Source organism: Chelmon rostratus, chromosome 11 (assembly GCF_017976325.1).
Source record: "Chelmon rostratus isolate fCheRos1 chromosome 11, fCheRos1.pri, whole genome shotgun sequence".
Lineage (NCBI taxonomy): Eukaryota > Metazoa > Chordata > Actinopteri > Chaetodontiformes > Chaetodontidae > Chelmon > Chelmon rostratus.
The window spans coordinates 1005394-1031353 of NC_055668.1; the positions used below are offsets into that span (position 1 = coordinate 1005394).

General features: G+C 39.7%; 1 protein-coding gene across 2 annotated transcripts in view; it reads left to right on the forward strand.

The window, feature by feature from the left end:
- LOC121613563 (sodium/potassium/calcium exchanger 3-like) overlaps positions 1–25960 on the forward strand; it is a 98417-nt gene that overhangs the window by 17594 nt on the left and 54863 nt on the right. For both annotated transcript variants that reach the window (XR_006007206.1, XM_041947014.1), the window contains exon 2: positions 24913–25035. Coding sequence is in view for 1 of the 2 variants with exons in the window: in XM_041947014.1 (XP_041802948.1) it covers positions 24913–25035 (123 nt within the window). In the remaining variant the exon portion in view is untranslated. The remainder of the gene's footprint in view (positions 1–24912; positions 25036–25960) is intronic.

Sequence of the window (25960 nt, forward strand, 5' to 3'; positions counted from 1 at the left end):
AATAATGTTTAAACCAACTAAGGAGTTGCTTTTACTTAAAACAATTAAGTCCATAAAAGTAAAAAAAAATAAAACAAAACATCCATTTTAACAGTTGGCAGTTATAATACCTGAAACAAATTATCACTGACTTTTTACATCTTAAATATAGAATTAATATGCTCCACATCACACAGTTGATAAGTGAAAGATGTTTACAATTCAGTATAAACGCTAGTATCGACAGGGGCTGAAATAAAGTATGTCAAAGCAGCTTCGCCTGTGATTCATTGATTTCTGCCGTAAAATACGCATTAATGTAAGTGAACTAGCGTTCCCTCAGCAAGCTTCCGACTGATAGACGTACGACAAAAAAACCTATTATGTACGTGCATCATAGGCGGACGGTTAATTAACCAGTTAGCATTGTCTAGTTGCTTTATGATTTAAATAAATTTGCTAACCTCTACTACAAACCTGTCTCACCATTTTTGTCATGGCCTACGAGCCAGGGCGTGATAATGTAATTTAATTAAAAAAAACATCTACTCGGCATCACCGTGGCTCCGGGGTGTCTGCGTTTAAGGCGTTCGTGCATTGCCGTCGTGCTGCCATGAAATGATAGTTGAGCTTCACAGAATTTACATTTTACGTGTTTCGCTGGATTATTTTCTGTGAAATGTTCAAACTTTGGAAAGTTTAGGTCGGAGTTTTCGAGCCTCTCCTTCTGGTTGTTCCGCCATAATTCATTCATTCCTGCAAGTGTGGTCTGCTCTAGTTTTGCAATATGAAGCAATATGAACAAAAGCGTTTCCGTAGTGAATCAGGGATTATCTAAATTGCAGTTATTAAAGTTGCAGAATTGTCTTTTTGGTTGCAGTAAAAGCACTGGATAAAGGTGGGGTCATTTACAAGGCACAAATCCAGGGGAGGTGAACACTGAATTTCAATGAGTCATATATACCTTGATTCACAAATTTCCAAATGTTAACATATGCCTGTGCGTGCATGTGTGGCTGAGGGTTACAGGTTATATCTTTGAGGCAGTTTCATTCTGTATTGCTTTGTGGTATGCTAAGGGACTACTGGTGAACCCAAGTGCAGACACAGAGATATATGACTGATTTAAGGTAATTTAATGCAGGTAAATAGGATGGGAACATGAGCCAGAAAGGTCCAGAGCAGAATCCGGAGAGTTGCTGGGCTGAGCTGGAGTAGAGATGAGATGAAGGGACGGGGAGACGGGCCGGAGCAGAGTGGACAGAACTGCAGGGAGAGGAGACAGTCACTGGATGCAGAATAGTAAAACTGCTTAATAGCAGGCTCGAAGCGTAGCAACTATAACTGGTAGCAGAGTCTATGATCTGGCAAGGTGGAAGTGAGGCAGAGGGGGAGAAAGAGAGACAGACAGGAGACACAGAGAAGGGAAAACATAAGGAAACCGAGGGGAAAGACTGGGACACGGCTGTGGCCTAGACAGATGTTGCATAGCCTCTAAAATGCATTAGCTGCTGTGCTAGATTATTGGATGTAAACTTCAAGTTTAGTGCTGCAGCTATTAGTCAGACGAACAAAAGAAAAGTAACTTAATTAATTTATTCAACTATTTTGAGAATCAATCATTTTTAAGCAAAAATGTCAAACATTTGCTGGTTCCAGCTTCGTAAATGTAAGGATGACATAATGCAGAGTCTTCATTTTGAGCTTTGGGAAAAGCTTCATAGACTAAACATTGAATCTATTAATTGTGGAAATAATCAGCAGATTAGTCGATAATTAAAATAATCAGTAGTTGCAGTCCTATTCAAGCTGTATGTGTGGTCCAGTCCAAATGAATGTGTGACCCAGTGCTTCTAGCTCTTGTTCTTGTGACAAAATGTCAGTTAATGGCTTGATATATGTTTTATTAACTGCTTGTAGATTCTCAAGACGTGTCATGAGTGAAGTTCTACCCAGGTGTGCATAGTGTGAGCATTAAGAGGGGAGTTCCACAGGAGTTTTGTTTTTTGAAATGCTGGATATAATAAAACTAAGCTTTTTCTATTTATCCATTTAGTTATTGATTGGTCAAATTAATAATCAACATATAATTAATTATCAAAATAGCCATCAGTTGCAGCCCTATTGTTTTGGTACAACCCCAACCTGAAAAGGGGATGTCCTGTAGTACATGAGGTTTAACAAGGCAGAATGCCAGGGGACATTCAAGTCCTCATCATCCAAAGCCCGCAAACCCTTGACTGAAATGCCAATAGTACAATTTGAAGTTATAGCAAGGCCACCTATTTGTTTAGGCCATGAAAGAGTGACTCAGCTGATTCCAGGTGTTTTGCCTTACCATATAGATTTAGAAATTATTGACTGTCACTTTGATATTAAGTTGTACCCAATTTCCCCTCAGTGATCAATGAAGTATTCTGATTCTGATTATTGGGAGCATAAATAACAAGTTTAGGCATGGTAAGATTAATTTTCACTGTTGATGTTCTTCCCTGAAGACAGATAGAAAAGCATCCCCATCATTATAAGTCTAGTTTGAATAGGGGTGTCAGTTTTGGTTAATTTTGCTCTCTGTAGCCCAGCACCCTTTAACCAATAACTAATCAGTTAACTGTGAGCTGAGGAGCACACTGGACTGCATCTCCTAGTCAGCACTGATGAAGTGACAGGTGGTTGTGATGTAGCTTTTGTCTGTGAGAGCTGTTGGTGATCAAAGCTAGCTCGTCTAGCTCATCCTTCTTCTCTTGATAGTGTTTTTTGGTGTGTTTAGCCTTTCTGGGATTCTGCGTCAATGTGAAGAAATTATTTTTAATAGCTTGTTTGAACCATATTTATCACCAAATCAGTTATGCTACCACTGTAATCAGATGTTCATTTGCTCTGTCTTAAGAGGACTATGACTGCTCCGTGTTGTAAATATCACAACTCTACAGTAGTTACATACCATATGAATATTAAAGCAGCATACATTTTTGGTCCACGTGGGACCAGTGGAACTAGCTGTAAACACAACATTATCACATTATCACCATAGAAAACTGTTGTAGCACCCATGTTAGAAAGCAGTTAGCTATTTAGCAAGTAGCAAGCATTTATCTTGAGTTGTGCTTGTGTACAGCTGATGAACAGAAATCCAATATTCACTCTTCTGTAAGTTTTGTTGAGGTCTTCACCAGCTTCTGCAAAGCAATAGTTGGCTCTTTAGCAACTCAAATGTAGAATTTTTGTTAACTTTGGACAAAATGCTGCTGGGAACTCACTTTTTTAAAGATAATGTTGAAAAGTTCTTCTTTACATCATTTAATGAAACATATGCTTAAAGTCATTTAAGACAAGTTTTGTGTTACTACTAGTTTGATTTCCATTGCAAATATATATTGGTTCCTAATATTGGGTATTGCTCTGTTTGTTTCTTAATAATCAATATCAACCCTAAAAACAAACATATCAGTCGAGCCCTTCTTCAGATTGCTAGTTTTGTCCAACCAATAGTCCAAAACCCAAACATTTTCAGAAAAGCAGCAAATCGTCAAATTAACCTCAACAGAAGAATTTGAAGATTTTTTTAGGTGTGTGTGTGTGTGTGTGTGTGTGTGTGTGTGTGTGTGTGTGTGTGTGTGTGTGGGTGTGTGGTTGGTGACAATCAGGAGACAGACACACACACATACACACACACACCCAGACACAGCCACAGTTCGGTTAGGACAGATAAGCAAATCTAAGCAAGGGTCGCTGAGTTTGTCTGTGGGCTCTGTACTGTATTAGATTTAGCTGTGATTAAACATTAGGAGCTATTTTCTATCTCTCATTTTGTGGACGTCTCCCTCTGTCTCTGTCTCTCTCTCTGTCTCTCTCTCCCCCTCTCTCTCTGCCTCTCTCTCTCCCTCTCTCTCTTCAGTCTCTCTCCCCCCTCTCTCTCTGCCTCTCTCTCTCCCTCTCTGTCTCTTCAGTCTCTCTCCCTCTCTCTCTCCCCCTCTCTCTCTCTGCCTTTCTCTCTCCCCCTCTCTGTCTCTGTCTCTCTCTCTGCCTCTCTCTCCCCCCCTCTCTCTCTGCCTTTCTCTCTCCCCCTCTCTGTCTTTGTCTCTCTCTCTGCCTCTCTCTCTCCCCCTCTGTCTCTGTCTCTCTCTCCCTCTCTCTCTCTCTCTGCCTCTCTCTCCCCCTCTCTCTCTCTGCCCCTCTCTGTCTGTCTGTCTCTCTCTTTCTCTCTCTCTCTCTCTCTCAGTGTTGCTCTCTTGCTCCCCAAATATGCCCTTCCTAATTCATCACCGAGCCCAAAGCCTATTTTAGCACCCTCCATGTGTATTCTGGGATCCTCACATCCTCACATGGCTTGGAGAGACAGTGTGGAAGAAAGGGGCCCATCCCTGAGGACGATTGTGACCATTGTATAAGATTCTGTAGACATGCTGTTGTCTTTACTTCTGTCTTCCTCTTCCTTTAGTTCTTCACTTTCTCCTCACTTCCTTCCTTCCTCTTGTGCTATCATGTCCTCTCCTTTAATGTTTTTCTTCTCTAGTCTCCCGTTCCTCGATTAGACTCATTGATATACAGAGTATTGATAATCACAATTGACATGAGGCTCAGTTACAGGCTTAGCGCTGTCATCCATTGTTGAAATTTCTCGTAGTTTTGAGGGATTGGATTTCATGCTCCAGTACGCAGCCCATGCAGACATATAAACTGAGTTTTGAAAGGTAATGGTATTTTCCAACCCAAAAACCTGCTTACTTGCCTTGTTTGCTACTGCTTGCACAGATTAGGCAGACAGTTAGGTTAGCTGTGAATTTGCCCCACAAGTAGATCATTATGCGGTTAGCTACAATAGCTGATTAGGAGGGCTAATTTCAGTATTTATCTACAGTTGGAGTTGGAGACAAACAAAAATGTATTTAAAATGAACTATTTTATTGAAGTATTTAGATTATTTTATTTTTGATTAATCTGCCATGTATAGTTTCAGTCATTTGGGTTTTTTAGTCTGTTCAGATCCTGACAGGAATTATGTTCTTTTTTTTTTCTCCAAAACTCTAAGACTAACTTTTTTTTTCTTTTTTGCTCAATTGAGACCAAACTCACTGCACTGACTGCTTCAGTCTCTCTAGTTAAGGCAGATTTTTGAAAAATGAAGAATTGAGGTAACAGTGCATCAAAATGTTTGAGTAGTAATATAATCGGATACTGCAAAGTTTGCTAAATGAATCTCCAATGTTCATGAAAAAATGTATCAATTTTGGTGTCATGTCAGTGTGTAATTTCAGAATAATATCTCAAAAACAGAATCTTTGACAGCATTTTGAATTGAATCCTCATGTAATCGATTGCAGTCAGTAGGAAATAGAGCATCTTAAAACATCAGTTTCTCACTTATGGAGCAATGACTCTTTATTTTTATGTATCTTTGTAAAGAAATTCCAGACATCTATATGTTGTCTAGATAAAGTACGCAATTTCTCAGAATTTTGTCTTGACAACTGACAACTTAACTGACTCTTGAAATCTGCCTTCACATACAACCCTGCCCTGGGTTGCACCTTGGTTATCTGGTTTGCTTCTGTCTAAACATAATGTTTTTACTAAACTGAACCTCACTGAAGTAGTGCCAACGCTGGCAAGAGTTACAACTTAAATGTTACATCTACCCCTTAGTAGATATGAAGTCCTCAGTAAAATAACGGATGGCATGGCACATTGTTTTGAAAAAGTGGGATAACTTGGAGGATGAGGAGGAGTGAATTGTACAGGCTGTTTTGCTTCAGCAATGCATTCTGCATGAACGCAATTGTGAAATGTCTCTATGAAAAGCTTGTAATTTGAATACATTTGACATTGGATACTAATGCTGCGGTGTTGGCAAGCAAAGATATAGGGTTAGATACCTTTCTCTGTGTATCTGTGTATCACTGTATCATGATGAGTTTATTATAACAGTATAGTTTAGTCCGCCCAACAATAGGGTTATATTATATATATATATATATATATATATTACCCTATTCCAGGACTTCTCCCGTCTGCCACATGTACTGAGTTTTAGTTGAGATAAGGACTCATTCATTGGTAGTTGAACTGTGGCTTTTGAGGTCTGTTCTGCTGTGGCCCCCCCACAGAAACATTCTGGCCCTTGGACAAATGTAGTTGAGGACCCGTGCCATACCTTGTGTTATGAATAGTCTACATTACAATGATGTGTAACATTTTGTATTTTGAAATATATTTATTATTGATCAATAAGTTGCTCGGGATGTCTGATATACAGTGTAACTGGAGATCATTCACAGTGATGTCCACAGATGAATGTGGTTGTATCTGACCTTGACTCTGAATAAAAGCAGATATACTATGCAATTACTTATTACCTTTGAGGTATGAATAACTAAAGTAGGAATAACTTTGATAACCCCTTCACTATGTTGTCATGGTTTCACCATTCAATGTCAGTTATTATTTGCGCACTAGCTGAACATTAGGTTTGTATAGTTATGACATAATGCTTTGTCCTATGTACCTTTTTGTTCTGGTGATTAATGTTAGCTTTTTAGCCATTAGCCTCTTTGCTATTGCAAAGCAACGTGTTCAGAGATGACTGGGCACAAGAGTCAGTACGTAATGAACAGTGCATGATGAAAACGTAATTTTCTGCAACAATCTTTTGGTTCATTTGGACGAAACGGCAGCGTAGTTAAATTGAACCTTGTCTCTTTGGTGCAACTTTAGTGTCAAACCAACTAGTTTCAGTGTATAGTTTAGTGTGGACTTTGCACCCTAACTTAAGAGAGAACTTGTGTACAGCTGGTGCAATGGCCCATAGGTGATCAACATGACCACAATATGCCACTTGTGGCAAAAGGTGTGAGTTCAAGACCCAGATGATGCAGAATGACCATCTTATACCTACTCAGGCATTTTGCTGTGTGAATTACAGACAAATAACTAAGTTTTCAAGATAATTTTGGCCCAGAGAGTTCCCCTGTATTTCTAATTTATCTTCCAACTCTCTTTTTTTTTTATCTTTCTCCTCTTCCCCCCTCTTTTTCCTCCTGAAAATGCCCAGCCCCAACTTATTGCTTATCAACATACAGGTCATGGAGGTAATAAAGGTACTATAAAACACTTACTAGTCATAGATCAGTCAAATCTGAGCATACAGACACATGCATTTTTACGAGAATCGTCAGACATTTAAAGTTTTCTTCAGTTTCAAAGTAATCCAGTGATAGTCTTCTCTGTACAACCCAGGTTCCAAAAATGTTGCTGTGTGTAAAACATAAATGAAAGCAAAATGCTGTAATTTCTAACGAATTGTGTTTTCTGACAACGGTTTTAAGAAGTGTTTAGAGTCCATGCAGTAAGCTCTTTTATACAATTACGTGTTTCACAAAGTGGTGAACTTCACCCCTTGCTTGTACACGACTAGACCTTTCAAATTCCCACCTTTTTGTTCCTCCTTTCTCAAGTTGTTTGAAACGAGTCTCTGGCATCAAATGCAGAATAAGCATATTTAGAAGCATATATTTACAAAAATCTATTTAGTTGATGAGTCAAAACATTAAATGGTGAGTGCAAAGCAGGCATTACCAGAAAGAACATATTCATGAGAATGAAACCAAAGATGAAAAATACCAACATTTTACAGTAATTATGTAGGGATAAATCTTTGTCTGTGGAAACACTAAAACTCTTACTATTTGTATCTTTTACTCTCAGTGATTTTCTCTTGTTTAGCGAACCACAGTCTTGGCATGGTCAAATTTTCATATGTTTTAAATCATGTCCCACTGCTGTCCCACTCTGACCTGTAGACCCAGCAGCTATAAATAGAGAAGCACTGTACAAGTCCTCATTAAGCATATGATTGAGGAGCTAGGCAAAAACCTGCTATACCTCTCACGGGCCCGCTACATTCTGCCTTTCTATACAGAGGAGTCCCTCGCTGTACGTCTGCTGCATCCCCAAAGGCCAGGAGTCTGTCAGTGTTAGTTATCACAACTGAGAATTATTATGTACTGAAATGTAGGTTGGTGTCTATAGAATAAGAATGCCCAAGTTATGCATCATGATGCTGTCAGTAACACAGGTTGAAACAAACATTTGAAGACAAATACTAAGGTTAACTGAGCCCAGCATTTCTGGTCAAAGTTTTCTTTCAACCATATAGCAAGCCAGGAAGGTAACAGTTTTTATTGTCAACACAGTGTTAAAGGATAACTTTCGTTTTTTACAACCTGGACCTTATTTGTAGCATTAAATACGACCATTTACTCACCCAGACAACTTTGGTGGCATTTGGAGTCGTTTTGAAGAAATTAGCCCCAGAGGAGCGGCGAGTATATCCGTTTAATGCGAGTATTCGGGGCATCCATGCGTAGCCTCTATAAACGCATAATCTGCAGCGAAACTCGTTCATATTCCAATATTTTGTTATGATATGCTGGTGCTATTCCCCTCTGAGCCCGTGGTGGCATGTTATCAACATCCAGCGTCTCTAGACAACTACTTATGACGTGGATGATGTCATTACCGAACACCGTGCGCTACGAGCAACCAGCCACAACACGGCTGACTCTGCGGCGGTCGGCTACGAATACGCAATAACGAACCGTAGCTGTGCCAAACTACAGCTAAACTAGCCGACTGCCGGCTCAGAGGGGAATAGCACCAGCATATAATAACAAAATATTGGAATATGAACGAGTTTCGCCACAGCTTATGTGTCATATAGATGCTGCGCATGGATGCCCCGAGTACTCGCATTATACGGATATACGCGCCGCTCCTCTGGGGCTATTTTCTTCAAAACGACTCCAAATGCCACCAAAGTTGTCTGGGTGAGTAAATGGTCGTATTTAATGCTACAAATAAAGTCCAGGTTGTAAAAAGCGAAAGTTATCCTTTAAGGATGGACTTCCTGAATGGGAAAAACGGCAATGTCCATTTATTAGCTGTTCTGAAGCAATCAGTCTTATCAAATGATCTTCATCAGCAAATTGGGTTTGCCCAGTTGTTATGGAATTATAAATGCTTAAATTTAATTTTTCCCCCAACACTTTAATGACCGATCGTCCTTATTAATTAAAATACATATGACCAACAGTACGTAGAGCTAAATGTTAATGTCAGCATGCTGCCATGATCATAATGAGGACGTGCTAATGTTGATATACATGTCTGCATAAGATTTCATTGAAAGCCACACTGAGAGCATTACTCAAACAGGCAAAAATGGATCACAACATTCAGTAGATATTATGTAGTCACTCCCAACCTGAGCATTGGCTGTGCAGAGAGGGAGCTGTTAAGGTCATTTCTTTTTAAAGTCAAACAGCTTGTGCTTCACTCGTTCAAGATGTGGTGCAAGTGGCATTTGGATACAAAGTTAAGCCTTCAACTCTGATGGCTTGATTTTGTTTTGAAGCCACAAGCTGTCCATGAAACACGTCCCCTGTCAGACAACGAGCAGTATCTTTGTCTGACAAACTGACTTCCAAAATAACCAGTTGACTTAGTTTGTATTGACAACATTCACCACATTTGCATTGGAAATTGGTGTCTCAGGCCAACCAGAGTATTTGGAGTATGTTAAAGATGTGCTTTATCTCTAAATTCTCTGAGTGGCCTTTGTTGGCTGATGATGACATAGTTGGATTCAGCTCTCGTGCCTGCGATTAGCCTGCAGGGCCCTTGTGTTCCCCTGACCAGTGCAAACACAATCCCAGTGCTATTCACCTGCACTCAGCAGAGCTAGAGGAACCCACAATACTTTTAATTACTCCGATCAGCATAATCATACTCTGAATGAAATTAACAATCCATGTGTCTGTGTTTGAATATGTGTATGCTTTTGTGTGCCTATGTATGTGAGACAGTTGGAGAGAGGTTTATTATGGTAGAGATTAGAGAGGCCTTTCCTATTGAAAAGGCAAATATGCTGAGGATATTAATCTCCTCACTAGGAAAGATAATGAGTGAAACTGTCTCCTGATCTGCAGCCTACTCTTCATTCAGAGAGCTGACTGTTTAATAGGTTGTCTGGCTGCCAGAAGCCATTCTATTCAAGTCTGTCTGATCAAAAGTTTGTTACCAAGTACACTGTGAGACAGGAGAATAGGACTTATATTCTAAAATACAATAAGTTGTCTTTACTTAAAAAGTATGCAAACCCATTGCCTCCAAAATTAAGTAAACTTTAGATAATGGGTTAGAATAACATGTATTATTTGCAATATGTAACTTAAAAGCCATGCTTTTGACAATATTTTTTTTCCTTTTGAGTGCAAAAAACAAATTAATACAAATTAAACTCTCCTTAAATCAATCACTAACCACACATTAACACTTAGTTCTCCTTACTCATCATTTTTCAGGTTCTTTTAATTACATTTAACAAACCAATGAGAGAATTCTACTTCACAATTACAACAGCACTTAATGATTTATCCAGAACACACTGTGCAAATTATAATCATCGTCTAGGAACAATGTATGAAGAGCACTCATTGGGTTGATTTAGCTGCATTACAACAAATATATATGAATATAGGACAGATCCACTGAACAATACATAAGGGTGATATTGCTGTTATTTTAGTTGATGATTCCAAAATTTTTCTAGATGTTATCCAATTTTAAATTTGCATTTGCTTGTTTTGTAGGATAAAAATCGTATCTAATAACCTTACAATTATCATCACACTAATCAGACTACATCAGACATCAGACTATACTCTCCATCATTTGTTGTAATTAGTATGTATTTTGAAACCAATTTTAAATTGTCCATACTGTGATCTTTTAAGTTACACTGTTGGAATAGCCAAGCAGATTTCATCTACTGTCCCTTAACATGAACAGCTAATGTGTGATTTGATACTGAACTGCAGAACAAGAGGTTTACATGTGCTGTAGTAACAGCATATGTCATATCAAAATAACATTTTTATATGTTAATTGCTTGCATCTGAAAAGGAAGACATACTAACCATTAAGTGTCTCAAAATATTAAACAAGAAAGCAGCTTGTAACTACAAGACAGACTGCAAACCTTCTGTATACTGGTAAACAGTGGAAAAGCAGAAGACAGTCTCTACTGACTATGGGGAAAGTGCATCAGTCCATTTAGACGTACATACTCTCATATACCAAATATTTTGTTATGAGACTACATTTTACTCGTACTGAGTTTTGTTGAACTAAGATAATTTTTCTGCCTGGTTCATCTCTAACCTCTTGTGGGATACGCACACAGAATGCATCTTACACTTACCCAATTCCATTTTTGGACAATTTTAAACAAATACAGCCTGATTACATAGCTATCTTGTCTGACGTTCTTTCTGCATTTGAAAGACAATTTATACAGCAGCTCATACATTATTCAGTCTGAGTTGCAGTATGGAGTAGAATTCATGCAGTAAATAGAGAGAAAGTTAAGATCTTTCCAGATTCTGTACCTGAATGTTTCTTGCATTGTGCACGTTTGATTAACTCATGGACATGACACTTATGTTACCCACTGAGTCATAAGTGACATGGCTACATCATGTTTTTTATTGTATGTTACATGCTTACTGGATGAGTTGTTCATGAGAGACATGGATCTGCAATGGATCAGAAAGGATTTAGTTGATTTGTCTGCGGAAAGATCAGAAAAGAACAATTAAAAGTGCAACAGATATCCTCAGATTTCTTTTTACTTCTCTGATGCTTTTCTCCTTGGCTCTACTGAAGAAGATGAGCCTGTTTTTTGGCACAATTCATTGCTTTAACCAAACTGTGTGAAGAATTAAAAATAAAGAAATTCTGCTTTATAATTATCTGGCATTCTCGATCAGTTTTGTACTGAAACACCTTGAAATGTATGTGAATGAAGTAAAGGTGATGACAGATGATATGTGATATGTGTCAGTGCCTGGACTCCCCCCCCCCCATGGAGTCCAGGCACTGGTGGTAGCTGATGATTCTATTGAGGTGGAGGTGGAGGTAATCCATTAAAAAAGCTAAGGCAGAGAGAGAATCATATTTAAAAGCACAGCACACTGAAGGCGTGTCACTGTGTTATTGGATAGATTAGACTCTATAGGGACATTTTTGCCCCGAGCGACGGCAAGATAAATCCTCTGAAGGCCACCCCAAAGCCACAGTGTAATATTTCTCTCGAGGAAGCTGACTTACCAAGCAGGACTGAAACAAACCATGATTAAACAAACAAAGAGGAGTAGTAAGCTGAGAAAATGACACAGAATATGGTTAAATAATTAAACATCAACAGTGTATTGTGAATGAATGGACAGAAACAAAATGTGCCCTGCAATGGCTGGGTCAGAACTGACCCGGCTAGGTTTCTTTATTTTATTTTTATTTAGCCAGCAATGGCTAATGGTCAGCAGAAGGGCTAGACAATAAATCAAGTTATTACACAAATCTCTCTCCTACAAATCATATCTCCAGATGTAAGGAAACATGGTTGTTTGGTACAGACCCCAGCAAAAACAACCTTTTTTATGATATATAATATATATTAAATTATGTCATATCATATATAAACCCTTGTTGTTGTTTTTTTCTTTTTCTTCTTTCAAGCTTGGGACATGAATGCCATTATTGCAATGCATAGCTTCAGCCAGCATGGCTGAATGTCTTCCTGACTGAACCTTCGCTATAGCTTCATTTGTAATGCTATTATTATTATTCCAGATGACTTTAAATTGCTCAAACTGTTTTCTTTTAGGGAGATTACTGAAGTTTTTGAAAACCTGACTCACATGAATCACAATTTCACAAAAGCTTTTTTTTTTGTAAATTTTAGTCCATTATTAACTCTCTTAACAATCTTAAACTAAACTAAACACAAAGAACACAAAACCTAACTTGAAGATTACTCAAAATAAAAATCGCTCTAAGAAAACAGAGGATTTACAATCACTAAATAAGAAAAGTCTAACAAACAAAAAACTCTCTTAATGACTACAAAACAGCTTAGCAAAGACAAAAGCACGTGGACGAGATGCTGTGGCTATGGGAACGGGGCAAAGACAGGCTTGGGTGAATCGGCTCTCGGACTAAGACACCCTGGCACAAGAAGGGAGACACAGACTATTTAACACATGGAGGGGAATCAGGAACAGGTGGAGACAACAGGTAATCAGCACAGACACACCGATGACACATGAGGAAGGGCAAGTGCTCTGAAACGAGAGCAGAGTTAGACTTTCAAAATAAAACAGGAAATAACGAGACAAAAACCCAAGACGAGACAAACCTCACCACGGTGTGACAAAGTTGTAGCATTAATTCTGTGACTTGACCAAACAATAAGATGAGACTCTTGCTTGTTTTCTGCTTTTGCTCTCTTTACGATGGTGTCTATATTTACACTCAACCACATATGGCTTTGTTCATGAAGGGAATGCTCTGTACAGGGCTGCCAAGTTCTCAGTTTAGTTTGGAATGAGATTTGGTTTTAGTGAAGTCAGTGCAGGTTATGAGTTGGCCTTATGTGACATCACCCACAGCAGGGGTCAGTGTCATCACCATTCAACCCCAGGAATTTTGTTTAAAATGTTAAGCAGCAGCAACATTCACAATTTCAAGTGTTTATAAATGGAAAAATAGAGCCAGTAATCATGGTCAACAACGAATGAGTGTTTCTGATCCTCTAGACATCACAGTCTAAATCTGTTTTCCTGCATTCTAGTGAATGTATTGAGTAATTTTGAAATGTGTAGTTGGGGGGAAGGAAACATTGAAAAATGGGACAAATGTGGAGGGTTGGCAAGTACCTACATCTACAAACAGTAGCATTTTATGTACAGCAAATGAAGAAGAAAAACACATTGTTCATGAAATATGAGGAAGAGATCTTAGCTTATTAATTATTTTGACATCTTTTTACTTATTGATTTTTTTTTCTGATTGATTGAGGTGTTTTCATACATATTGACTGATAAGACTACAAAGGCAATTCATCTTCTGACACCGTGGCAGCTAAATTAACCTATTAGTAGTGTAAGATAAATAAGAGCTAGGATAAATACCCATGCATGATGATGATGATGCGTGCGTGCGTGTGTGTGCGTGTGTGTGTGCGTGTATGCGTGTGTGTGCGTGTGTGTGTGCGTGTGTGTGCGTGCGTGCGTGTGTGCGTGCGTGCGTGCGTGCGTGCGTGTGTGTGTGTGTGCCTGGCTGTGAGCGAGCTGGAGGAGATAGCTACATTCACCACAAAAGATCCCTTGGCTGTAAAACCTTGTAATCCATATTAAATGTTTTGACCAAAGAGAGAAGCTATAGCCTCGCCCTGCTCACCTTGATCTCACTTCACAGGTGTTTCACGGTGCTGCTGGTGACCTGTGTTGCTCTGTCTGGTCTGGCTGTCAGTGTCTCTTTTTTTGATGTTATCAGTTATCAATAACAATGATTGATTACATTTAGTATACATTTACTATCATCATAATTCCATATTTTCTGTATATTCATGTTACTAAGCATTTTATTTTCTGTGACCTGCAGATTGTAATGATAGCAGTCTGAAACTGAGAGTGTGCCTTCAAATATAATAATGTCAAGAACAAAGTGGAACAAGAGTGAGTGTTTGATGCCCATTCCCATGAAGAAATCAGTTAATGAGAAAGGAAGAAATCAGTTAATGAGAAAGGAAGATGTTAGTGTGTGCTGCTATTTGCTGTATATTCAGTTAATAAAAAGGCCAGCAAACTTCAGATAGCAGTGATGTGCGGTGGAAAGTGAGTCAAAAAAGCAAATATTGCTGGGACTGAACATGGACTGAAGCTCAGTGTTAGGAGGAGTTAAACGTGGGCATAAATGAGAGTGACTTCTGTTTTTTGATTCAGTTTCTCCTGAGAGCAACTTGCACTATCACACCTATCACATCAGACTCCTGTGACTGCTACTGATCATTGATGATATTATTGATGTGTGAGCGGGCCTGAACCCATCTGGCCCAGGCTTGGGTACCTTTTCTATACAGTCCCTTTTTGGTATGACCTGGGTTGGGTTTCCAGTCGAGCTGAACTGATACTCAAAGGAGTGGTGAAAACACAGCAGACTACTGGTTGGTCAGAGGGAATCATCACTCACATGCAGGGTCTGAAATGAAGATTATTCCTCACTGAACATTTCTACCAGCCATTTTTTGTCTGCCACGTCTGAAATCTATGGAGATCGCTTTAGGATTGTAATCACTGAGTCTGTGGAAGGTGTGTTCGCAGGTTAGCAGTGAGTTTGTCAGTTTAGCGCTTACAGCTGTACAGTGAGTCAAGGTTGCAGCTTGTCAAGACCAAAGTAAAGCTCCTATGTTGTTTCACATCTGATGGAAAAGTGAAGGGGAATATGGTGTTTTCTCAGGAAAAATGATGTCAGGTTTCAGGTAGTTTCATTGCTGTGGTGATCTTTGTTGAGGGGGTACCAAAAGCAAGAAGAATCAAGTTGAGTCATCCCATTCAGTGGAAACATGGAAAAATAATTCTTACCTGAATTTGACCACAGCACATCAGCTGAGCTCAGATACATTTCCACAGGAAGAGAGGGGGCTGTTCCACATCTATTCCCCTTGTTGACCCCTCTTCTTCAGGCAGAGATGCTCTCCTGAGTCCTCTCTCCAGAGTAAAAGAAAGATGAGTGTAAGACATGTCTGAGATGACAGCAACCGCGCACACTCACAACAGTGGCAGTGACAGCTAATGAGAGCATTAACGAGCTGTCAAATATGTTCAGCAGCAATTAAAGAAACACTCTGATGGGGCGTATTTTATACTCATACACATCATTTAACACAGAGAAATACACATACAAATAAAGATGCTGTATATCTCACTAAAATAGAAGTAATCTCTGTCTGTCTGTCCTTTGATTTTCTCAAGTGTCACCCGATCGACTTCACATGTGGTGGCTGTATTGATGAGGGCCCAGAGTAGTTTGGACGATCTGTAACCGAAAAATGAGTGAAAATTATAACATTTTGTCGAAGCATTTCTGTTTTGCACAGGAAAGTCACATACCAATTCCATGTGCTGTAAATCATCTCACGTGATGCTTTTCGGCCTATCACATCTGTTCAGTCCAATAGCAAAGATGGATAGTCAAAGCATGAGAGAAGAGAAGAAGCTGGAGCTAAAAAACCTGGCCCATGATCATCTAATCTGTGGGAGTATTTTAGACGGAGACCCAATGTGGTGCACGGCAAGCTTCATGAATTGGAAATGCTTTATCACCGCAGCGCCACTGCTGTGCACGAACAATTAAGCGTCCCCGAGGGATTCGTTAAGACTGCAGCGACAGCAGGACAGCACTGTCCTGTTTCATTTAGTACCCACCCAAGCATGATATATTTGGATTGTCAACACTCATTGCGTGTTTCTGTTAGTAGTAGTCACATAAAATAGATTTTCTTAATGCTTCATCGCCCCCATGTCAGTACTTTCTACACCGCTGTAACATTAGACCATGCTGTTATTCAGCCACTTAGTATTTTCTGTTTAACGGTCATGTGTGAGCAGTATTGGGTACATTACTCTCACAGTGTAATGCACTACATACTACTAGTTACTGTCACCTGAAAGTAATACGTTGCTTTGCAATATTGCAGTGTTGTCCAACCACTCTTACCACTGTCCTCATACCTCTTAGACAAGGGGACACAAAGTGAATCCTAAAACCGCTGCTAGGTAACCACATGCTTTAAAATATCAGAGCAACAAGTTAACTAGTTCCTACATTAAGAGACTACAGTCAGGTGGTCAGAGTTAGATTCCTGGTTGAAAGTGTAATGCTGTGAACATCCCTGCATTATATCAATGAAAACACTAAAGGGCAGATAAATTCAGCACTTAGTGTATTTCTGTAGTACTTGAATGATGTGGACACATTACTCACACATTAAGCTTCAGTTGTGATTCTGACAGAAGCTGCTGGTAATAGAGACAGCTGGTAGCAGAGGGTGATGATGAAGATGATGGAGAGATAGTGTAAATACAGTCACTGGTGGATTTGCCCCCTTTCCCTCCGTGTGGTACACTAAAGTCTGTATGGCATACTTTACAAACAACTTGATATTGACTGACATTGCTCTTCGTTGCGTACGGGTAAACTTACTCCCATTTGGTGAGATGGTAAGCTTTTAGACTTTTTGACAGGTACACCATCTCTGTCACTTTCCTCCTCCACCTCCTGCTCCTCCTCCTTCTTGTTTTATTTGTGGGTGCAGTTTGTCATCACCAAATGTTACAGTTAATGTTTTGCATACTTCCACCAGTTATTATACCTCCTGTCAAGGCTACAGCCAGCCTTTTTAAGGAAGAGGTTTAAAACACAGGAGAGTCATCAGAAGATATCTAAATGGGTGGAGAGCGGTGAGAGAGGTTAAAATGCCGGAGAATGACTGGGGAAAAGGGGAGGAGTAAAATCAGTAGTTATCATTTTACTCTGCATATTGTCTTATTCTATTTTTTGTGTGGCAGTGACTTCGAAAAGAGGCCCCACTGAGTGAGGCAGGATAAATACAGGACGGGAAGCCTGTGTGTTCTGTGTTTATGTTTGTGTGTCAAGAAATATGAGACACTGTGATCACTGCGTGTTCAGAGCATGAGTTTGTGACTCTGGACAGACTCTGAGGTGGCGCTAATAATAAGCCAACGAGCTAATCGTCAGTGCATGCAAACCTTATGGCTCCATGCCCATTAGTCAAATGTAATTTTGGAAAGTTCTGCAAAAAAGGTCATATTTTTTTTATCTGTCTTTCCAGAGAACGGAATGACAAGTAAGTGATCATAATTTTAACAATAATGGGGAATTCAATTGCATGTTAAATTATGTTAAAATTAGTATTTGTGTTTCTTTGCAAATTCTGAAATTGTGTTGGCTTAAACTTTAAAGTTTCTCAGTTTTCGTTTTTGTTGTGTGGGTAGAAAAAGTGTAGAAAAGAAATTCCAGATGGGGTTTTTGGGTTAGAGTTTGGGTTTGTAAGGTGCTATATAAATAAAGTCCCTTTTAGAAATGATTATAGATAGTATACAGTGTATATTCCCTCTGGAGAATCCTCTTTGACGTCAGCTGCAGCAGCACATACAGTATTTCTTTAAAACACAAGGGTCCAGTGTCATTCCAACCACTCATAGTCATATTGATTTATTGATGGGCAGTCACATGGCAAGGCTTAGCTGGTGCCTATGTGTACACCTGAGAGAGTGTATGACAGAAGTGCCGACTGAATTTTACAGTGCTCCTGCTCTGAGATATTGAGTCGATGTGTTAGAGCGTGTGCAGATAGCGTGTTTCTGAATTCCAGCTGACAGTTTGACAGTCAGGATTTTCAACAGCACGGGGACCGTTTGACTAGCTGGAAAAGTAAATTCTGTGTGGACACGTGCTGCCACAGACAGCAGGAAAGTAGATGCTGTGCATTTTTTGTTGGTGAGACTAAGTCTACAGTTGAAAGTGATTTATTGGACCTTAGAGGTCCCTGAAATTATAACTAGATTGTCAGGTGTAGCACAGCTTTATGTCACCAACGCCACCAGGTGCAGAAAAACTTTATTTATGATCTGCATGTTCACAAACCTGGTTGCCTTGTGTGACTGCAGGCATTTTGCTATGCTTCCTGTCAGGATGGTAGTTTGTGATTTTAAGGTAGTGTTGGGCATTTCTGGGACCTCTGAATATAGAATAAGCTTTGTTCATCAGGAATTGCATTCAGGTTGAAAATGTCTATGGCAGCAGATACTCATGACATCATGTTTCACAAATAATTGTCACTCACAAATTCCTACAGGGCTTTCCCCTGCGATCCCCTTGGTGGCACAGTGAATGGTCACCCACAAGCAAGGCCAGAGCTGACACTGAGAAAACGATGAGAATGGCAGTGAGGTGGAAAACCTGAGTGACGCACAAAACCTCATGCTGACACCAAACCAACCGTCCAGAGGAAAACAATGGCTTTGTGCCGCTGAGGGCCTCAGGGAATTTGCTTGGACAAATCCATTACTTACTTCTTTTAAACATCTCATAAACTGGAATCTGGAATTATTATTATTAACACTGGGAAGCGCACACTAATCTGTGCGTCTTGCTTCAAATTTGTCTGACAGGTTTTAAGGTACTTATAAGCAATATTTACTCTCTGTGTTACTGATATTAATCAAAAACTCATTTTAAACTGCTCCACAACAGACAAGAGTCCAGTTTAAGGTGGGCATGTTGGACAGCTTCTGATGCAGATGAATCCATCTGTTGAACTGAAACAATTTTCTTGCGCTGACATAGACACTGGTTTTAATTTCCAACCCTCATGGGTTTGCAAGACACCAAAAGTACTGTTGCAGTGGTTGAAAATGTCATTTTGTTACAAATTGCATAATGTGTAAGAATATTACATTACCCTCAACAGTGACTATGATGCTCTGCTTCATTTCACCTTCTACGTCCAGCTCGTAATGAAGTCAGCAGTCACCATGACTGTCACATGACTGTGAAGCTGTGCTCTGCTGCACTGAGGTTTTCTCACACAGCTGACAAGTGTGGCACATCGTCTTCTCATATGCACTTGAATAGACACGAGACGCAGGCTTTCCAGTCTGACATGTAGGCTTTGAAGTAATAGGTAAGTCATAGCATTAATTGTGTTAGATGATTTATTGCTAACTTGATTAGTGATCACTGATGTCATCTGATGCAATTTAACTTTTGCAAGTTCTTTCAGTCCTAGGTTAGCAGAGTACAGGATTAGCATAGCAAAACACTGTCATGTAGAATTCATCAGGTTAAGGAAAAAAAGAGTGAGAATTGAGGGAAGTAAAAATGGCCCCACCACAGCTGTGACATCTGCCGAACACAAGCCAGGTGTCTATGGACTGACTCGGTCAAACAGTAAGTTTGGGGCTTATTTCCTCATAAATATGAAATGATTAGTAATAGCTCAGAATAGTGTTGCTAAATTTATATGGAATAAAACAGGATGTTGATGTTCTGGCTGTTTTGGTGACGCCTTGACCTTTCATGTAGCACCCTCATGAAGCCAAGGTTTCTGCGTAGCTCGCACTGAGGTGACAAGGCCTTGTCATTAACTCGCACTCAAGAAATATCAAGAGCTAATAGTCAGACTGCCTTTAGATTTATCACGTTCTTGTTCCACAGAGAATGAACCCTTCCCATTTTGATTTACTTTGTTCCATCATGAAACCAATTTTTCTATGTTGCACAAAATGTCTTTCATAATGTAATTTGCAGATTGAGAGGAAATTTGGTAAATACATTATTGCTGCCAAGTGGATAAGCTATTTTGATGTTTGTGACCCCACAAGCTTTCCACATTAGCATGATTTGTTAATTTAGTGTAGCATTATAATAACAATACCCGAATGATTATATAATAATTATGATACCCAAATTTTAATAGTCTTATTTTATCACTGTATAATGTATGTGTGTATGTATATATGCAATGTATTTTTTTATAGAAGCATTTTCTACCATATTGTATGTCTGTTCTACCATTAACAATCCTGTTTTAGGTGCATGGTATTAAAGTTTTCTTCAGAGGTGCTACATGTAGTTTCTCAGTTTTAGGATGCTGCTAGCTGCTGTATGATATTATAGACAGCACTACTGTATGTGTTGTCGTTGACTTTGTTGGCAGTTGGGTATGGTGACCTGAAAGGTCAGTGCTGCATTTCCAACATACAACAGAAATTATTCCTTTGATCAACACAGGTGTCTGAAATATACTGCAAATGTAATAAATAATGTAACCATGTACTGTATGTACATATATCAATGTATATACGTGTATAATGAATATATTGTAAAATGATCCATACACAACAGCAACCTAGATTTTGTACGACTTATGATGAGAATCCAAGGATGTTGCTATCACGTGTAGCATGTTAGAGCACCAGAGAAAGATCCACATGCCTGTGGCCTGATTCCTTCCTCTCCAGGGACAAAGTTGAAGGTAGCACTCACTAGTGCACACACACATGCACACACGCATGCACACACAACCTTAATAGGCTAGTGATGGCCCTGCACACAAATATACAATATACAAATATATACACACACCCAGCGTAGAAATATACTCTGTGACACAGGTACACAAGGAGTCTGGAGACAAGGAGAAATGTACGCACATATATGCACTCGTGCATACACACACATGCCTGCCGAGGGACACTAATGAAGATAAAGTAGCTAATTAAACATGACAGTGAAGAGCGATGGGCAGCCATGTTATGTGATGTTATGGGGTCGGCTTGGACCTATAGATATAGGACTTTTGCCAATATGGGATACTGTGTTAGTGAGAGGGAAAGAGATGGGGATGACACATGCACACACACACACACACACACACGCACACACATACACTCTTGTTCTAGATCTGTACTTCCTGCAGGTACAGCACACTTTGACTCCATACTGATCTGATAAATCTGAAATCTGGAGAGCATCATATGTTTATGTTCATAGTTATGTTTCTCATTCTCTGTTTGGATTATCTGTTTCTCAGCTCTGTTTGTCTGAGTGTATTTAAAGGTTCACCAATGTTTTTATTTGATTGAAGGATCAAATTATGTGTAATGTGAAAGGACTTGCTTGATGTGACAAACTCACAGAACAAGCCATTAAATAAGCCCTGTTAAAACCCACCATACACTACATCCCCAGCACCAAATGACAGACAAAGTCAGCCACTAGCTGGTGAACATAGGGAGGGACAAAACAGAGCAAATCTTTATACATTAAGTTGTGTTTAAGACTTGTTTTGGGGCCTCCAAGAAGGCAAAAAAAAAAAAAAAAAAACTGTCAGTACTGCTTTAAAATACATAAATCTAAATCTGCAAATGTTCTTAATTGATTATTTATTTGTCATTAGGGACTTACTGGTAGCAACACCAAAGATGCACAAGTTAGTCCTGAGGTGGTTCTCAAGATCTGTCCATGGGGTCATTAAATCAAAAGGATCCAATTCTTGAGTGCTCAACAAATTTCACAGAAGTGTCACAGTTACTTTTTGATATCCTGCATGAAATGAAATGCCCGGGACAGTCTACATCCTGTAGAGAGCATGAATGTGCTGAGGACATCTGCTTATTTGATGTTATGAATCCTTTTGACACAATATTGGCATTAGAAGAAAGGTCATGGGGTCACCAGAAGGGTATTGCTTGAGTTTTGACCCTTCTGTGGCGAAAATCCCAAATCTGCTTGTTCATTAAAAAAGTTAATATTCATCTTGGGACCACAAAAATCAAATCAAAGGAGAATCAGGGCATTAGATTTTGAGGTACTTTGACATGGACCAGAAAGTATGTCAAGTGGACATTTTGGCCTTAAAGTGGCAATAGACAAAAGCTCATGAGGTGAGTGAAATCATTCGGTACCATCCTCTGGGGATGACAGAAAACACCAGACTGCATTCCAAACTGGTCAGTAGTTGTTAAGATATCTTGCTATGACATAACTTTTTGGGGGAAATAACACCAAAAATCCAACTTGTGCAGCAGATATTGCCAAACTCAAGACCCACAAGGCAAAAACAAACAGCAAAAGCAATCCAAAACATGAGCTTTTTATAGACAGAGCTTCCTTACAAACCTTTCCCATTGGAGGAGGGAAAATACTCTATTCTGAAAACTTTGCATTAGTATGCAGTGGAACTATTGACAGGCAGATATAAATATGAAATGTTCTGCTATTCACATGATCCTGATCAAACGGCTCACATTTCAACAAGCTGCTACGGTGAAGAGCCCTCGGCTGCTGTTATGAGCCTGAGTGCCTTCACCTGTGTGGCTGACAGTGCACAGCGCATGTGATAGCATCTACTTGTAGCTTGGTTAGTCACTCTTGTGTGTCCGTGCATGTGCATGACTTACTCTGGGTTATGTCATGCACCTTCCTGCATCTTATCTGTTACATCACATCGCTATAGTAACCTTGACCGAAATGGTACATTCTGCCTCTCTGGACCTCCAGCCACCTAAAACACTCACCAGGGTCTGTTCATATATGTGTGTGTGTGTTTCTGCACACATCTCACACTATTAAGTGTGTGTGACTACTTTCATTGTGTGTATTCTTGCCTGTGTACACTTGTGTGTGCATGTTTGTCTGGCGTGTGTGTGTGTGTGTGTGTGCTGTCTAATGGAGCACAGACTCAAGTTATTACACAATGACAAGAGATAGAGAGGATTCCTGTGGAGTATGTTGAGTGTGTTTCAAGCTGTTCATTGTCTTCTACTAATGTCACACACACACACACACACACACACACACACACAAATGCACAGAAGCATTGGCTAAGGGGAAGAGCATAGAGTAAGAGGGCAAAAGGCATCACAGTTGTATAAAAGCTTTGGCGGTGATGCAGCTTGGCAGATTTCACCCTTCAGTTCTCTTTGTGGAACGGCACACTGTAATCAAGTGTCACTCCACAGCTGCGCATTGTGTTTGTTTTAATAGAAAATGCACATCTCTCTTTCAGCTAATATCTAAGGCTCTGTTCATCGTATCTAGCTGTGCAGATGGCTTTGGTTTTATTTATCCAGGTTTTGAGATATCTCTGTCTGAGGTTTCCACATCCAGTTCAATACACTGGAAGTGAATGGGATTTGCTCACAGCATTGAAAAATTACAGTACATTTCAAATTATTTAACAGACACATACCTTCACAGAAAGAAGAATAAGGATTTTAGATAATGTCCTCCATCACCATAATAAAGTACATTGTCTGTTCAAATAAATTAAAAAACTGTTGCTTGATAACATTACGACAAAAAATTTATTTTGGGCTAATTCAGTAAATGCAATACCTTACACTTCCTCACTTCATTGATCTTAAAAAGTCGTAGAGAAATCCAATATTGCCATAAAGCAGTCCAACATTGGATATATGCGATACAAAAAAGTGCAATAATAAATTCACAGATTGAAGATTCCCGTTGGAGCTTTTGGCTTCTAGAAGAGGATGGAGGAGTGTTTTTTGTTTGTTTGTTTGTCCCCTTTGTCCCATGCACATACACAATCACAGCCCTGCTCATGGTTTCACACCATTCCAAAGGGGATGTCTGGTGCTGCCTTGCACTAATCGAGTAAAGCTACATTTGAATCAGAGGTGGGATGTTCGGACACTGTCACTGGCTTAAGGGGAGTGGTTGGTGTTCACAGTTATTAGCTAAACATATGCTTCCAAACATATATCCACCATAATACTGGCAAACTACAGCTCCATTCATCACTATCCTGTTCCAGCCTGCCTGTGACATGGGCTGTTTGCTTAACAATTCAAACATTCTATGTTTCTGCATTTTAATAAATACAGCCAAGCATGTTCCTATTTATAGCAGCCCTGGCGTGTTCTGCACCTAAGTCAGGGCCTGTTGCATGGTGGGAGAGGAGATGGGTAGGAGATGGGGCGCTTGAGGATACTGTGACCCAGATGACTGAGCTGGAATGATTGGCCTCGCGGTGCTCAGCGTGCTGCTGTACTAATGCTCCCGCAGGAGCGTGGTGACACAAGATGCATGTCTCATCTGCCTTTGTTCTGCGGGTAGAGGGAAGGTTTGAGTATTCAGGAATGTCAGATAACTACGGAACTAAGAGCTTAGATCACAGCCATTCGTCTGTTTGTGCATGTGAGTGACATTGTATGACAGCATGCATGTATTTTAAGAAAAAACATCACTGCCTAATGTTCACCTGTTGAAATTACAAAAAATAAGCAATGTCTCTGTGAAAGTGTTATTTTATTACATAAAACCAAGTTTGTTGAATGCCACAGGATTCAGCCTCTTTCACTAAACCAACCGAGCTGCCAATGGTTTGTCTGATGGATGTTTCCAGTGAGTGAATTCTTAAAGCAAACAACCCACAGCCTCATTCTCTTTGTTCCTGATTGTCTGCTTCTTTTTTGACTCTCTCAGGTTATCATGTTTCCAGCTCCACGGTTGAGGAGGGGGCACGGTGGGAAAGTCGTAACCTTCTGCAAGAAGTCTATGACGAGTCTTTGATCTACTCTGAGCCTGAAAAAAACTGCACTGAACCAGGTAAGGCTAGCTACGATGCATGGTTAGAAAACATGTGACAGGAGCAGGCAGAACTGGTGTCTGCAGGAAAGGTTCTCCAGAAAACAAAGACCAGGGTCAGTTATTTCAAGAGGCCCTCATTACTGTTTGTTACATGCCTACTGTATCTTATTGTGGACCTTCAAATCCCAACTATGTTTTACCTGGGCCGGATTTCAAGAGGCTGTATTCTTTCTTTATTCCTGTGGACATGAGGCGTGGTGCAGCTGTGCTTTCATATTGTAGTTTTGAACAAATGATTATGAATTGTTTTTGTGGAGTCTCTGCTGACAGGGTACCTGCCTCACAGAGCTGCCAGTTCCAAAAAAGCTGGGACACTGTGTTAAGTGTAAATGAAAATGCAATCATTGCAGAATGCACTTACAAAACCACTGTGTTTCCTGAGCCCATGTAGTAATATTCTTTATACAGTCATGTGTTTCACAAAGTGGGGAGCCTTCACTGCATCTTGTGAATTGGGGTTGGAGAAATATCAGGTTTCCAGCAGAATTAAAAACACTGTGACCCCTCCCTCTTTCACTTCCCTTCACCTTTAAACACACACTAACACACACGTGAAAAGTGAACAGGACTCTCTCTGGTGAAGAGCTGGAGACAAACACACAGAGAGAAAGCTGATGGGAATTTTGACATCAAGATGAAAGCTGATGAAAAACTCAAACATCTCCCAGGTAGAAGTCTCCTCTCCCCCTGAAACTGAGTGCTGGTGTGTAACCTGTGTGTGTGCTAGTCTCTTCCTCAGTGTGTTCCAAAAGCTGTGTGTTTGTTTTCTCTGTGGGCCTGTTGATTTGTATGTGTGTGTGTGTGTGTGTGTGTGTGTGTGTGTGTGTGTGTGTGTGTGTGTGTGTCTCATTTAACAGATACAATCATCAGTTCAATTTCAAGT